Source organism: Vitis vinifera, chromosome 15 (assembly GCF_030704535.1).
Source record: "Vitis vinifera cultivar Pinot Noir 40024 chromosome 15, ASM3070453v1".
In the NCBI taxonomy this organism is placed as follows: Eukaryota; Viridiplantae; Streptophyta; class Magnoliopsida; order Vitales; family Vitaceae; genus Vitis; species Vitis vinifera.
The window spans coordinates 22,445,720-22,461,754 of record NC_081819.1 but is presented as its reverse complement, the minus strand read 5'-3'; the positions used below and the strand labels follow the sequence as shown (position 1 = coordinate 22,461,754).

Below are 16,035 nucleotides of genomic sequence, written 5' to 3'. Positions count from 1 at the left end.
ATATCTTTAAACTGTTATGAAGATATTTACCCTTGATGGAGTGGGTAAATTATAATAATTATAATATTATTATTTGGAATAAAAACAGTTGAATAACACGTTCAGAATGGTTTTTGAACGTGTATTCTTGACCCTCTTCTCCTATCAATAAGATATATTTATAGAAACCCCTTCATGTGCGGTGAGGACTCTCTTCCATCAATTACAGAAAACAATTATGTGTATCAAGGTTTGATAAGGAGAAGAAGATATCAAGGATTTAAGATCCATAAATTGAAGGGAAATCTCTCATGGTTGCGTGTTCTTCAAACGGTATGTAATCTATTTTTAATTAATGATTTTTTTTATTATTATTATTTTATTATCAGAGATAGTTTGAATTCAATGATCTGAAATATTGTGTGTTAATTTCCGTATTAAATCTCAACATCAAAATGTAAAGAAGATTCAGGTTTGATCAAAGCCTTAAAAGTTTAGTAGAACCCTCGTGTTTAGAATTCAAGGATAATAAACTTAAGTTGAACTTGTATCAAACAACCATAAATTTGTATTTACATATCTCTGCCTATGTTGATTTTTGTGAAACGATTTCTGATGAAAAATTAGAGAAAAATGAAAAGAAAATATATAGATTTAACGTGGTTTGACAAATTGTCTATGTTTATAGGAACAGTGAAGAAAATTTTCACTATATCTCAATTAGAGTTACATAAAATGATATTTATACTAACTATTAGGTAATAAAATTCAAAAAATACCCCTGAACCATACTGCGATCGTTACACTCCGACATTTGTCATTTTATCTCTATATGTCTTTCACCCGATATGAACTACATACTACAACAACCTAAATTTCTTTATTTTATTTTACTATAACATTAATAAATACTTTTTTTTTTCATACGAAAAAAATAAAATTTTATCCTTAATCAATTACTAGAAAAGCTTTGAAATTTATAAGAAAATAAATATGACCCCATAATTTTTTCCTTTTCGTCCATATACTCATATCTATTATGTTACTAATAAAAATGTTATACACCAAAGCATTCTAACCAAAAACACTCTCAATTGAAAAGTTAATTTTTATAAGAAAATATTTTCAAGCTTTTAAAAATACTTTAATCCTTTCAAATAGCTCTAATGACTTCTCAAATTAATACACACCGATTCTATTATGATTGATATCATTGGAGGATAAACATAACATATATTACTCTTTTTCTAACATATGATGACTAAATTTATTATCTATGGTGAGTTTGGACAAATAATTAATTTTTGCTTGAAGGTATGATTGATATTGCAATTTGGTCATGAACAACCTTGTTCAGACATATTCATCAAATGTCAAACTACACTCACATACTTAAAATCATAGCGCAATGCATGTGCAAAAGGCAATGTGGGTTAGGTATGGTTTCTTTTGGGAAGTGGAGTTAATTGGTCAATGTCAATTACATTCCTTTTGTCACATTTTAAAAGTATACGAAAAGTCTTTTTAGAATCACGAGCCTAAACCGGGTTGCTTTAGTATAGGACAAACTAAAACTAAAATAATAATAACCCTTTAGGCTAAATTTGTTTGATAGGGTTTATTAATTTATGATATTATATGTATTATTATAAATTAGTAAGGTGTAAATTAGGATTAAGGTTTAATACTAAGTTGATTTGATAGGAAAATGGTGTTTGTTCTTTTATTTTTCATTTTTAATTTAAATAAATCTGAATTTAATTTATATCTCAATTCATCACGTGGTTAAGTTATTTAATTTTTTTTATAGGTTAATTTCACCTTGTATTTGGTTAAATACATTTAATTTAATTGATTCAAAATTTCATCAAATAGCTCTCTTAAATAGGATTTGAAATTTCATCGAATACCTCTCACTTAGTCAAATATGCTTAATCACATGGATTTAAAATTTCATCTAATATTTTCCTTAAGTTGAAAGTAAGGTAAGTGAAAATAATAAATGAAAAACATAGAAGAGATATTTAATAAAATTTCAAACTACTAAAAACCAATTGTATTTAGTAAAAAAAACTTTAAGAAAGTGAATTAAATTAATATTTTTTGGGACGTTATTAAATAATTTATTTGTGTTATTGTCTTAATGTGGTTATATATCAAATTGATTTAATTTTATAAATTAATGTATTTTCCAATCTAGACATCTCTATATATCATTAAAAAATTGTTGGAGGGACTTGATAGTTTTGGAACAAAAGAAAAATGTATTGCACAAATACTTAAGAGGTGGCCTACTACTTAGTAAGTAAGAAATCCATAACAGCGGTCCATACAGATAATAGGGGTTAGGTGAGCTTCTCCAATTGCATTTTGTCTTTATAGTGCTAAACATATAACATATTATGTGAGATAGCTAAAGGGCTGTTATCGTATCTAACCTTCCAATAAACTAGTTTTTTCCCCTTTCTTTGTTATAATTATTTGGAATTCTCCAAATTATTTAGAACTCTCCACATTATTCCCTTATCTTTCACTCAGTCATGAAGATGTTATGGGCATCTCTGAAAGCTTCTTCAATTCTTTAGAATTCTCCACACTATTTCCTTATATTTTGGTCTTCATATTCTTCTAAAAACTTCCTTATCCTATATAAAAGGATAAGTGAGGGATTATTTTGAGCAGGTTAAGCTGGCTCTGAATGCAAAATGGTGCTGACAATGGAGACAAGCTATAATTCTAGATGGTGGTGATAATGGACCCAACCAGTATTCTCGTAGGAGCAGTAACACCTCAACTCAGAATTTTGTACACAAATTTTAACACCTCTCCTAACAGGGGTGGGCGGGGTGGGCTGGTTCTGAGGGATAACGTACATTGGACCTCTCAATTTATTATTTTGCTTCATTCTATCCCACATGAAAGGAACGATAAAAAAAAACAAAACAAATTTTATTGAAGGAATTCATGGAAGGAATAATCAAAGAACAAAATAAAGAGAAGGAAAAAGAACTGAAGAACACAAAACCCAAAGCTTAAAATAAATAATGGGGAATTCAGTTTTATATCTTGGAATTTCATTTTGAAAATATTTTTATTCAAAATAAGGATAATTATGAAATTTAAAAAAAAATTGATTTCTTTCTTATCCAAAATATTATTTTGAATTAATTTTCACAAAAAATATCCATTTTTCTCTATTTTGAAATGTTCGATAGTTTTAGGAATTTCATTATGATTAATAGGAGTGCAAGACTCATCTCATACCCAAAAAATAAATTGAAAAGTAAAATATAAACCAAAAAGAAAAGGAGATAAAAAAAAAATTAACAACTTTTTATTTTTCATTGATAAAATATTAAAATATATTTTATTTAACGTAAGACAAATGATGATAAAAAAATATATAAAATTAGGATAAGACAAAATGCCGCCTAAACAATTGGGAGTAAGTGAAATTGATGTACGCAATACCATTCATGCTAATTATTTTTTTTAAATGTATATGTCGAATAGTTTTTAAAATTTATAAAAAAGCTTAAGTAAAAGTATTTTAGTCTTTATTTAAAAAAAATGCTAATTAGTATGCAACACTCATCATGTCGACTATTATTTTAAATTTATAAAAATATTTTAGTTTTATTTTTAAATTTTTAAGTAAAATTTGCATAATCTAAGTTTAATATATATTTCATGCTTCTTAACACCCACACACCCTCCCTCGTATGCAACCTCATATCTGCACGTAGAGAGAGATATAGAATTTGAATTTATATATGACAAACAAACAGGAGAAATGTAAATTATAGGAGTTGAAGACCTCCTATTAAAGTTTTTGAAAAAATTGATAGTTCAAAATGGTATTTGAGCTAGATTTGGTGGGGGTCGTGGTTCAAGCCATCTTTTTGCAATTTACATATTTGTTTCTCCATTTAGTATTTTTCTTTCTAATTTGGTATCTTTCCCCTCATTTATAGTTTTATATATCTCTTCACTCGTGGCTATGGCCCTGCGAGTTTAAACTTTTGAAAATTAGTAATTCAACACTTAAATAAAATGAATTTTAAGAAGAATCTCAAGTGAAAAAATTCTTCCTAATTCTATTATTAAAAAAAAAAAAAGTTTAAGGAGGGGAAAGAAAAGAAATTAAAACATGAAAGTTAGAATAGAAGTCTTCATTGAATTGACCTTGATACAATTACATATCTATAGATTTTTTGAAGCCAAAATAATGGGAAATATAAAATCCAAATTTTTTTTTTTCTCTTTTTTATTGTTTTCTTCATTCCCTCTTGTTGTATCAACAACCAAATAAATGGTGTAGCTATTAAAAAGAAGCAGAACATATCAATTTATCAAGGGAAAACTCTAATAAGGTTATGTTTGGTTCCCAGAAAATACTAAGGAGAGAAAAAGAATGGAAAGGAAAATTATTTTTTCATATTTAGTTGTCCTATGAAAAATATCAAAGAAAATCAAATATAATTAAAACTAATTAAAAATTTACGTATTTTTAAATTATTTAATATTTATATTGATGAGTTAAAATAAATAAAATGAATTTAAAATAACAAAAAAAATAATTTATCAACTTTTAATCTATTTTTTTATTTTCCCTCACTTTTTATTTCCTTCTACTTTTCTTTAATATTTTTTTTCCCTTACATTTTCCTTCAAATTTTCTGAACCAAACATGGCCTAAAAGAAAAGTAGTAGATTCATGCAGAGAAGACATCTATTCAAGCCAAATGGTGGAATCACTACATAATCACAATTTTTTGTAACAAAATTTGTAGGAGTTGGATAATTTTTTTCTCAACAAAAATCAAAACCATATCTCTCTTGTTGCTGAACAATTAGAAAAATGCTGAAATTGTCCCTCCAGACATATCATTGCTGAGTCAAGAATGTCTTAACCACTCACAAATTCCCTGAGTTGAAAACATGAAGATCCAATAAGGTATTGTAGTGCCCCTTCTCAATTTCATCTTCTTTAACATGATGAAGGAGGAGGGTTTCAATGGCAAAATCTTCCCAATCAATATCAGCTTTTGCTCTCCTTCGTTTCTTCTCCGCATGTAAATGTTCCTGTTCCTTGGCCGAAAAATCATCTGTGTCATCTGAGCTAGTATTTGATGGATACATAACCTTCTTGATGCGCAACTTAGCAGCATTTATTTTTTCCCTCCTCCGTTCATAGGCTAAGCATCCGGAAACAAAAGATGGAGGCAAAGCATTCAATCCTACATCTTTCTCCAGTATTTGCTTAAGCAAAAGCTTTTTACTCTTATCCGATTTTCCATTCCACCAATTCTTAATTACAGGAGGATCATACTCTCTCCTCCTTTTTCTTCTTCTGTTATCCCCTCCATCATCTCCCATAGGGTTAACCCGAGAACCCTCATTCACAAACTTAAAGTACATCAAAGACAAGGATTCTTGCGAAAGCTTGAGCTTGTCGGAGTCATCAATGTCTAACAATAACCCATTTCTATCATCTGCTGCAGCACCATTCTCAATGCTATAACCTTCGGATACATAGTCAAATTCTTTCTTCAAACATTCACTAACAACACTGTCCAAATCAAAACCAATCCTCTCCAAATTCTTCTTCCCTTTTCTGGGTTTTCCGGATAATTGCGACCTCAACTTCATCTCCATATATTGAATCACAAAAGGTGCATTCTTGACTATATTTTTAGTGGAAACATCACTCCCCCATGGCAATGATTGGGCTACTTTGACAAGAGCCTCTGAAAGCTCTTTATACCTTAACCTACTCGTAGCCACTCCGGCATGAATTTCATTTGCAATATTCTCGATCCGAACATCCACTTGATTCAATTCTGCAACAAACATTAACACAGCTGCAATCATCGGCAGTGGCCTCCGCCCCGTCGTCAAAAACCATTTCACTGCCCATTGCACCAAAAATTTGCCTTGTTTAAGCATTTGATCCACCTTATCCTTGGAAACCCTATTCAAACTCCCACATTTTCGAAACGCTAATTCCAAGGAATTCACAATGTCAAGCTCCGGCAATTTCAGATTCAAAAATTCAACAACGCGGCCGATCATTCGCCCTAGCTCATAAACATCGCAACCAATCACCGCCCCCACTTCGGCAATCGGTAGTGCTCGATTGCTCCGCCGCCTTACAACATACGAACAAGCGCCGACGAGGACAGGGAACCAATCGCCTTGACCGAACTCTCCTTCTGTAATGGTGGAAACCATTGTCCTGACCTCATTTGACTTCTCACTCGAAAACCCTAACTTGAACATCAAGTCATCGATGAGTTTCTGGGCTTCGAAGATTTTCTTGTCCTTGTAGTTCAAGGAGCTTCCGGTTCCGGCGGTGCCGACGCGGACGAATGTGCCCTGTGGACCATTGAGGCCACCCAATTGGGGATCGTAGTTGTCGAAAGGTTGGATGAGGCCGCAGGATGAACACACCAACGAGCCCGTTACATCGTCCCGAATCAAAGAATTCTTTTTACAACCTTTGCAGGAGCCTGAGGCCTCCATCTGGAGGCCGTTTGTTTGCCTAGAAAATTAGTTTTTGCAGGCGGATGTAGTTGCAGGGAGGAACCCACGCGCCGGGAGTAGAGTGCCGATGGCGTGTCGCTTGAGGGACCGTCGCCCCCTGCGGCCCTGCCTTTCAGTAGAGGGAGCAGGCCTGACGCCGTGGGGAGGCTGTCTCTGTTTTTGAAGGCCCAAATGACTTTTTCATCCCTGGGCCTGCAAGGGAAGGGTTTCTGTAGGCCCATTAGGCCCGTTCTCTCGGTCTTAAGGGAGGGTTTTGGGAGGTCAAGGTGATGACGGTTTTGGTTTTGGTTGACGAGGGTTCAGGCAGAATGAGGCAGCAGGGAGATTTTTATGCAACATTTTTTAAAACAATTCTCATATACTTTTTTAAAAACATACAAAATAAGTTAATAACATTTCAAGTCACCACATGACTTTTGTTCTAAAAAAATCATAAAACAATTTTTAAAAATAGTTCTTGAAATTATTTTTCAAAACTGTTTTTTTAAAACACTTTTTAAATAAAATCATAAAATTCAAACTTTAATTTGAAATTTCCGCTAATTCCTGGGTACTAACATCACACACACACAAATCATGCACTACAACATGTGGACACACACCCACTTCCCAATTCCTAACCCCCACTTCCCTTCATCCATTTTCCTTTTCTCCTCGTCTTCTCTTCTTTATTTCTCTACGACTTATCCCACAGGTATATCTGATAGTAAATTTCTACAGCTATAAATAAAGGCGTAAAGAAGGTACGATAATACATCTCTACAACAATAAATAAGGGTGCAATTGGTTTTCTTTATCCTTATTTATTCAAATATTTACCAAGTTGTGATTCATTTTTAAAAAATAGAAAAGGGTTTTTGATAATTAAAATATGCATGAGAAGACTTTAAATGGTACTGCCTCTTCACGTGTGAATGTTCCTTTGAGGTAACTATCACAATATATATATATATATATATATATATAGTTAAAAAATTTGAGGTAAAATATATGGAGAAAATAATAGGAAAGAGAAGTAAGATGAAAATAAAAAAATATTAAATAATTAGTAGCACAATAAAATTAAAGAGAAAGATCGAAATGTGTAAACTCAATTTTTTTAATGGTTCAGTAAATTTCACATACGTCAACTCTTCTTAAACTTCTTTTGAAGGAGGCTTTCACTAAACTAAAGCTCTTAGCCCAAACTTCCAAGAGATACAATTGGATTCAATGCTCCAATAGGTTCTTACAACCTTTCTTTAAGTTCAATCTCCACTTGAAACTTCAATACTCAATATTTCTTGGTATATTGAATGTTGAACCTCACTCAATCCTAACTCAATAAATGAATAAATACAAATAAGGTAAGGATTAATACAAATGATGCCTAAGAATGATTTGCAAGTGAATGATTAATGCACAAAAAAATGACGGCTTTGAATAAAAGAAAATAGTATATGAGAAATTCAATGCAAGTGTTCTCTTATTAATAAATGTATAAAAGAATAAATAATAAGGATTGATAGAAATGATGCCCTAAGAATGATTTATAGGTGACTGATTAATGCACAAAATAATGAGAGTTTTGAATAAAAGAAAATAGTAGATGAGAAATTCAATGTAAGTATTCTCTTGTCGATAAATGCATAGGAGATTTATATTTATATTTATAGGTTTCTAACCTTAGACATCAGAAAAGGCATAAACTAATATTGATTGGTCAAGCTCTAGTTCGACCAATTCAATAGTCGTTGGACAACAAATGATAACAAGTGAACGTTTGTCTTTTTTTTAGGTTTGATCAGGAAAAAGGTAGGCTAAATCAGGAATGCAAACTTTTTGAAAGAAAGAGAAATTTTTGTGCACCTTTGATCGGTTATCGAATGGGAAAGAGTAATCTATTTGACTAATTCCCAACTAGTTGAGCCACTTTAGGTCTCTCGTTGACCAATTAGACCGTTTTAGGCTTAAAAACCATTTTTTTTCCTACAAAAAACTTTTTTAACACTTAGACATAATCTTTAGGAACCTATATAACTCAATCTTAAAGAGTTTTGCCTACGGGGTTTTTGGATTTATATATTCAGATTCAAATAAAAACATGATTGTTTATGTAAATTAATAGAAAAATCATGTATGATGAAATGTATGAACAAGTTTACATTTTAAGTGCACCCAAATGATTTATCTTACACTGAATTCAGTTTTCATGTAATCTTGACTTTATTTTCCATATTTTAAGATAACTTGCCATTTTTTTTTTAAATTTTCTCGTATATCACTTAAAACTTATTATGATTTACAACCATTAACACACTTAATCATGATTTGTTATCATCAAAATATACTTAAAATAACTCTTAGACTAACAATATGAATAAAATTTTCATAATGTTATAATATATTTTTAATCGCATATATTTAAAAAATTTTAAAATTTAGTTTAATTTTTTATTGATTTTTTAATAATTTTATTAAATAATTAAAATATATATATAATATTAAATTTATTAACTAACTCCTTGCTCGTATAACAAGTCTAATTATATTAAAAAACTACAAGGTTATCCTTGTGTTTACAAATATTTCTAATCTTATACATCTTATTCAAATTTTTCCTTAGAAAAAAGTGTCATATGTTAATTCCTTTTTGTAATTTATCTCAAACCTGTTCAGTTTTTCCGTTGCATAAGGCTACTTTCTTTAAAACGACACCGTTCGTCAGCCAACAATACAAAGCGGCGTCGTTTTATCCCTCCAACTTTCAAGTTCCAAAAAAAGGCCAAGGATCAGGAAATCCGCTCATGAGCCAACTCCTCACTTGGTTTGGTCACACAGAAGAATCTTCAAGTAGGCGTTCCTCTGATTTCCTTTTGGTTATACTCTATTTCTTTTGTTATAATTTTTTTTTAATGTAAATATATAGTCTCTGCAATCTATATTTGCCTTTTGTAAACCCTAACCCTCTGTTCGGTCTCCGAGAAAAGACAGGAAAAGAAAAAATTCAAAGCAAAATCGCACATTCAACTGACGGTCACTGAATCAATTGTACAATTGCCTCGCTTCAGTATCGTGTTCCTTGGTTTTCGCAGCAACCAAACAGAGGGTAAGCTTTTCTCAGGAGATGCCATAGACCCACCCCTTTGTTGCTTAATAATATTATCGAATTTGTAATTTTATTCCTTGATCATAAACACAAAGATTTAGGGTTCGTTGGGAGTGATTCTACTTAAAGTTTTATCCGTAGCGCTATTGTTGGTAGGGCTTCCATTACAAATGCTAGCATTTGTAAAGAGAATGGTTTGGTCTTTGGATATAAACTTAAAAAAATTGCTTTGATAATGTTTTTGGTAATGTATTATATAAAACAATTGTTTTTGAAAGAATCATCTGCCAAGTTATTGGCCGAGAATCACTTAACGTGCTTCTTTAGATTTTGTAAAAGCCATTTTCATAAATTTGTCAAACACCTAATTTTTATAGCGTAGTGTTTTCGACATTAGGAGGCGTTTTTTAGCCTTTCTCAAAATCTGAAAATCATTCCCTAACGGGTCCTTCAGAATTAAGGGGAAAGAAACTCAAACACACTCCCATTACAAAATTTTAGAATTAAATAGCAATATAAAATTTTCAAAGGTTGGAAGGCTTGGAGGGCTGCTTCTTTGGTCTTTTTGAGCAGATTGAAGGAAAGAAACCGTGAATCATTTGAAAGTGTTGAACAAATGGATCAAGCACTCATAACCTCATTTTTATATGTTTTTTTGCATTGGCTAGGAAGTTCTTAGATAAGGCATCCATGCCTATAGTAAATTTTGGAGACTGGTTGGTTTACATGTTAGGGGGGAAGGAAGTTGTTCTTGTTTTTCTCTTCTTGCGCATTGCCATTTGGCATCTTTGTATGTCCTTGCTCACTTCAATATGCCCTTTTTTCTAGTCTTTGTTTACAATACGTTTTGCTTGTCTATCAAAAAGGGTTTGAATAGGGGGGGAAAAAAGAAAAGGGTAAGTGAAAAGGGGTCTATATTAGAAAAAGTTCTACTATTATTGTTGTTGTTGTTAGTTCTTATACATATTTGGTACCGGGATGAGTTCATTTTGGAATCATGTATCTTCTATTTGAATATAATGTATGAATTCCTTTTGAGAATAGAAGAAAATGAATACTATAGAACTATTTTTAAATTTTTTTAAATTGCAGAGAGATCACTAATTGTAATTACTTTGTATTCACAAACTCGTTTTTCTAAGAATTGTTTTTACAAGTAACAACCCAATCTTTTGATGTATCTTCTGCACCCTTTGTATTGTATTATATAGAAATAAGGTCATAATTATTGCTGATCATGAATCAAAACCCAGGGACATACTGCTTTCTCCTCATAACAACTTTTCTTCTTCACATAATTCTTTGCCATATTAGCCTGATGGAACCTTTTCTTCAGCATTCCCTTCTACGAGGACGAAATATTCATCTTTTTTTTCTCAAAGGTTGCACCCGTATCAGTTGCTGTCCATATTGCAGCTCTTGTTTTACTGTTGTTCTTTGTAGGCTTCCTCTATTTCATTAGTTGCACCTTTGTCTTGCCAGTGGATCATGACCGGTCTTGCTTGTCATCCACTGTTTTTGGCGGCAGCAAACTCAAATCTCATAGACCACCTTTATAGCCTTGTTGTCTCAAAGCCTTGAAGTCTATAACTTCACAGTTTGCTTTATAGACTTCACTTGAGTAATTGCAATGCTGTATTCCTTAGCTTCTTGTTGCAGAAAAATCACCAGCTTCTGTCTCTATCTAGAGATGGCAATAATGATTATGAATTGCCTCTTCATAACTTGAGGCATTGTCCTTTTTATGGGAATGACTGTTTTTCTCACATCTGAACCAAACAAAAAGGAAAAACAAGTTCAGGTTGATGAATGAAGAATTCAACTTAATACTGAGAAAATCTATTTGTATGAAGTTATAGAACTATAAGTGCCACTTGGGTCTCTGGTTACAAACCTTTCTAGTGTTCATTTATTTTCTCATTTGTCAAAAGAGTTATTTATTAAATTGCACTTGTCCTTTGATTGTTTGAATATTTGTATGCATATGTTTATTCTTGCTGATGAAATCATATTGCTCTTGAGGTCTTAATGCTCTAGTACCACTCAAATTTCCTTGAGATTCCTGAGCACAATGCCCTTCATCCTGGACTTCAAAATGTCATCTTATGGGTTGCCTTCTAGCCTTCTCTTGATCCTTTTTTACCTTTTCCTTTGACCTTTACGATTGGGTGTTTTTTTGTATTTTGGTCCTTGTTTACACACTTCTAAAAAGGCCCAATCCTAAAAACCAAACAAAAATGGTAAGTTCTGTTTTTACCAGGAGCAAAAATAAAGCATATGGCCTTTTACTTCAATTCAATTTGTCAATTATTGTTGTTTTTCCACTGTTGTGTCGAGGTTTCTTTATTGCCCTATTAATATCCTGAATATTTTTTTCACTCGATTCCTAGGAATGGTTTAGCTAATCATATCTACCTTTTGAACTTTGGCAGTGACTGAGATGGAAGGAACATCCGGTCCTTGTGTGCAATTGGCCACAACTACTAACTCTGATTTAGAAACCAAGCCAAAACCTCAAGTCATATACCGCTGTAAGAGATGTCGACGAATTGTTGCTGCACAAGAGAACATAGTCCCACATGAGCGTGGCCAGGGAGAAAAATGCTTCAAATGGAGAAAGAGAAGTGGTGACCTGACAGAAAAGGAACCATCTGAGTGCTCCTCCATATTTGTAGAGCCCATGAAATGGATGCAAGCAGGTCAGCGTCTAAACCCAAGTCATATTTTATTTAAAAACCCATAAATTTGTTCTTCTAAACTAGCAGACTAACCTTTGGATTGTGAATTATATGCAGTACATGAAGGTCATGTAGAAGAGAAGCTGCAATGCATGGGCTGCAAAGCTCGATTGGGTTCCTTCAACTGGGCAGGCATGCAGTGCAGCTGTGGAGCTTGGGTTAATCCAGCATTTCAGCTGCACAAGAACCGATTGGACGAGTGCCAGACATGAGCCAAGCCATTTCTGCACTGGTGTGGATTGAGAGACTCCAGTCAGCGGTAAAACCACAAGTTTTCTTGGTTTCTAGTTAGTAAATAAATTCAGATTATTATACCAAAAGTTAAGCAGCTTGTATGGAAGACTGATGGAAATTCTAATACAAGGATTGATGGCAAAATGTTATTTCTTGGAAATATGCTACAGAATGTACTTATATAATTTTACTTGCTATTCCATCAGAAAATATGAGTCTAGAAAGCAGTTCTAAAACACTCTTGGGTTGGATTTGACAAATGTATTTCTATTGTTCAGAACAAAAAAATAATAAAATATGTTTGGCAATTAGAAAACAAGAGCTAGAAAACATTTTTTTGTTCCTAAAAAAGAGAAGATAAGAAATGTTTGGTAATTGTTTTTAAAAATAGTTTTTTGATGTTCTATAGAACAAAAGTTTTGGAAGCCTATATTGTATTTAACCCATTTTTAATATTTTTAAAAATAATTTTTTTGTCTACAATTTTAGTTTTAATTATTATATATGTTTGTATAATTATTTTTTAAGACAACTTTATAAAAACAAGTGAAAACAATTAAAAGATGTTATCTGAAAACTTCTTGTTTTTTGTTTTTTGTATTTCGAGAATAAAAAATAATAGTTTCTGACTGTCAAACATATTTTTTAATTTTTTTTCTCTAGAAAACATAAAACTATTCTTGAACGCCAAACCAAAGATTAAAATTTTGGATTTTTTAATATTGCCAATATATTGAATGGTGGGAATTTCGATAAAATATTGGCAAACCTATCCAAATATTGGTGATCAAAATATCCGCGATATATATATATATATATATATATACACCAGTGGATAACTGATATATTTGCAATGGGAAATATGGAGATTTTTTTTAAAGTTCTTTTTTTTTTTTTTTAATTATTCATTTAAATTTTTTTATTTATTTAAAATCTATATTATCCTTTTATTTAACTACTTTTTATATTTATCTTATTAATGCTATTTTAAAACATTACTATCACTTCATTTTTTTATCCATTTAATTTTAAATGTTTTATTTTAAAATATTAAAAATATAATTTTACTCAAAAATTGCTACAGTATAAAAAAATTTAATAAAGTCCTAATATTCTATAAATTAAAATTAATTTGATAAGATAAATTATTTATAATTTTAATTATTTAAATACATTAATGTTAATAGAATAATTGTCACTTGTAATAAATTTTTAGAAATCAAATCTCAAATAAAATATTTTATATAAATCAATTTAATTTTTTTATTTAAAATGTAATAAATATGTTTTAATAAAAGAATTTTAATTTTTAAAATAAATGAATATAAATATATTAAAGAAATTTATGCTAATTTTTTTATAAAACTCTGATAAATATTATCTTTAATCGTACTTATATCAATTACACTTACAAAATAACTTTAATATATATACACTTACTTATTTTATCATTTTTTTAAAGTTTTTTCAAGCATTCTCGTGAATTTTGAATAATTTTCGCATTATCGATATTTTTGTCAAAATATCCATCGATATTTTTGTCAAAATATCCATCGATATTTCTAATATATCCGTAAAATCTAAATATATTTATCGATATTTTAAACCTTGTGCCAAACAGGTCATAAGTTGTTTTTCAAGAATATCATTTAATTATTTTAAGTTATTTTTACTTATTTTATAAGTATTGTTTTAAAAAATAATTATATAAATGAGGAGAATGATTAAAAATAAAAATTACATATAAAAGTTATTTAATATTAACATATAAAATCAAATTTTAAATTAGGGTTATCAAATAATATTAAAAAGTAAAAAAAATATCAAATAATAAGTTTTAAATTAATAACTAAAAATTAATTTTATTTAATGATAATTTAAATTATTAATTGATAAATATTAAATTTAACACGATATTCAATTTGATTTAATTTCAACTTAAATTATTAAATGACAAAAATTAAGCTATACACAATATCAAATTTCCATATAGAAATATACTTTTGTTCTTTAATTTGTGAAAATTTGTTTAATTATCTCATAAATTTTCTCTTTAAAAAAAATCCAATATCTAAGAATGAGAATGTCATTTATAAAAAAAAAACGTTACATATAAAATTTTAAGATATAAATCGTACATCGAACAGGTAACACCATAGAGTTTTCCTCATATTTAACTATATAATTAAATGACTAAATTACAAGTTCGGCTTGGACCCAACGTTTTTAGTCATACCATTTTCCCGTTGAAAGAATATCACTATATCAGTCGGCGAAGCTACTGGAGAAACCCTACGGCCTATATATATATATAGGTCTTACCAATGATATGGTACGATGCCTAGGCCTGTCTGCCCTTTTCTTTTGTTTGGGAAAAGGCCAAGTAATTATCTCTTTTTGTTTGTCATTCCCTAAAAGTTTCTAGTTCTGTGACTTCTGTCCACATATTAAATTATTAATCAATAAGCAACACTACTTCTAATCTCTAAATTTTCTTTTAATTAAATCTAAAATAAATATTAGATATTAATGTATAAATAAAATTATTAAAAGAAATTATCACGTGGTCAAAGGCGTTGAGGGTGGAAGCCACGTGTCCAATGGAGGAAGGATGGTAAGGCCAGCCCAACATTGGGGTTGGTCGGTTGCAACTGGATCACATGGGACGATGCCACGTGGCTAAATAGTGATGCTTGGGCGGTTTGATGTGATGTGGCGGTGGTGGAAAACTTTGAAAAAATATATGACATGGGGCCTAAGACTAGCCTGCGCCACAAACAAGGCTAACACCAATGTGGGCTGTCCCAACATGATTGTTTTTCTACTTTTAAGCAAACTAAGATAGAGACTAGAGTGAGGCATATAGCTTAAAATAATAATAAATATTAAGGAAAATGAAAATTTAATGAAGCGTTCATGAAAAGCACGTGAGGAGTGGTAGCCGTTGGCAAACTCGCCTTATCTGAGGATGCGTCCAACACTTCCCTTCTTTTTAGGCTGTCGCTTGCTCAAACGTTCTCAGAATCCCAATGCCTCCAAAACTTTCCTAGCCACACCATTTTTCTCTTATTTATTTATTATAATTTTATAGGTCTAATGATTTTTGACCGTTACTGACTATTTTATCCACATAAACTCTATCAATTGATTTAAGGGTTATTTGATTAAAAGACTTTCAAAACCCAATTTTTTAAATTTAACCTCACATTTTTTTTTTATATTATTTGAATAAAAATATCTTTATTATTTTTTTATAAAAATAACCTTTTCTTTTAAAATCTACATATAAATATCTAAAATAGAAAAAAACATTATATCAAAAATAGATTATTTTTTCAAAAAAAATATAGAAATGGTTAGATTTTTTATTTTGGGGATTATTTCATCTTTTTAATCAAATATTTTTTGATTTAAAATTGAAAAAAATTATTAATAATATTAGATTATTGA

The 16,035-nt window shown here is 30.5% G+C and overlaps 2 protein-coding genes across 3 annotated transcripts; one reads left to right on the top strand and one right to left on the bottom strand.

The window, feature by feature from the left end:
* Positions 1 to 4,714: 4,714 nt before the first annotated feature.
* LOC100260157 (plant-specific TFIIB-related protein PTF2) lies at positions 4,715 to 6,665 on the bottom strand. The gene has a single exon (XM_002275019.4). It carries the CDS (start codon positions 6,502 to 6,504, stop codon positions 4,897 to 4,899), a length of 1,608 nt encoding a protein of 535 aa, XP_002275055.1. The 5' UTR covers positions 6,505 to 6,665; the 3' UTR covers positions 4,715 to 4,896.
* A 2,442-nt stretch (positions 6,666 to 9,107) lies between these two features.
* LOC100253344 (probable inactive dual specificity protein phosphatase-like At4g18593) lies at positions 9,108 to 12,821 on the top strand. 2 transcript variants are annotated; one of them, XM_002274987.4, is made up of 4 exons: positions 9,108 to 9,357; positions 9,495 to 9,613; positions 12,046 to 12,312; positions 12,409 to 12,821. In XM_002274987.4, the coding sequence occupies exons 3-4, from the start codon at positions 12,054 to 12,056 to the stop codon at positions 12,561 to 12,563; spliced, it is 414 nt and encodes a 137-aa protein (XP_002275023.1). In that variant the 5' UTR covers positions 9,108 to 9,357; positions 9,495 to 9,613; positions 12,046 to 12,053; the 3' UTR covers positions 12,564 to 12,821. The 2 variants fall into 2 exon arrangements, with proteins under 2 accessions (XP_002275023.1, XP_019081001.1); XM_019225456.2 differs by having other exon boundaries at positions 9,300 to 9,383.
* Positions 12,822 to 16,035: the final 3,214 nt, after the last annotated feature.

Excerpts from the sequence above, each read along its gene's own strand:
- LOC100260157 (XM_002275019.4), bottom strand. The coding sequence starts at position 6,504 with ATGGAGGCCTCAGGCTCCTGCAAAGGTTGTAAAAAGAATTCTTTGATT.
- LOC100253344 (XM_002274987.4), top strand. The coding sequence starts at position 12,054 with ATGGAAGGAACATCCGGTCCTTGTGTGCAATTGGCCACAACTACTAAC. Across the intron at positions 12,313-12,408 it reads CATGAAATGGATGCAAGCAG|TACATGAAGGTCATGTAGAA; the intron begins GTCAGCGTCTAA and ends AATTATATGCAG.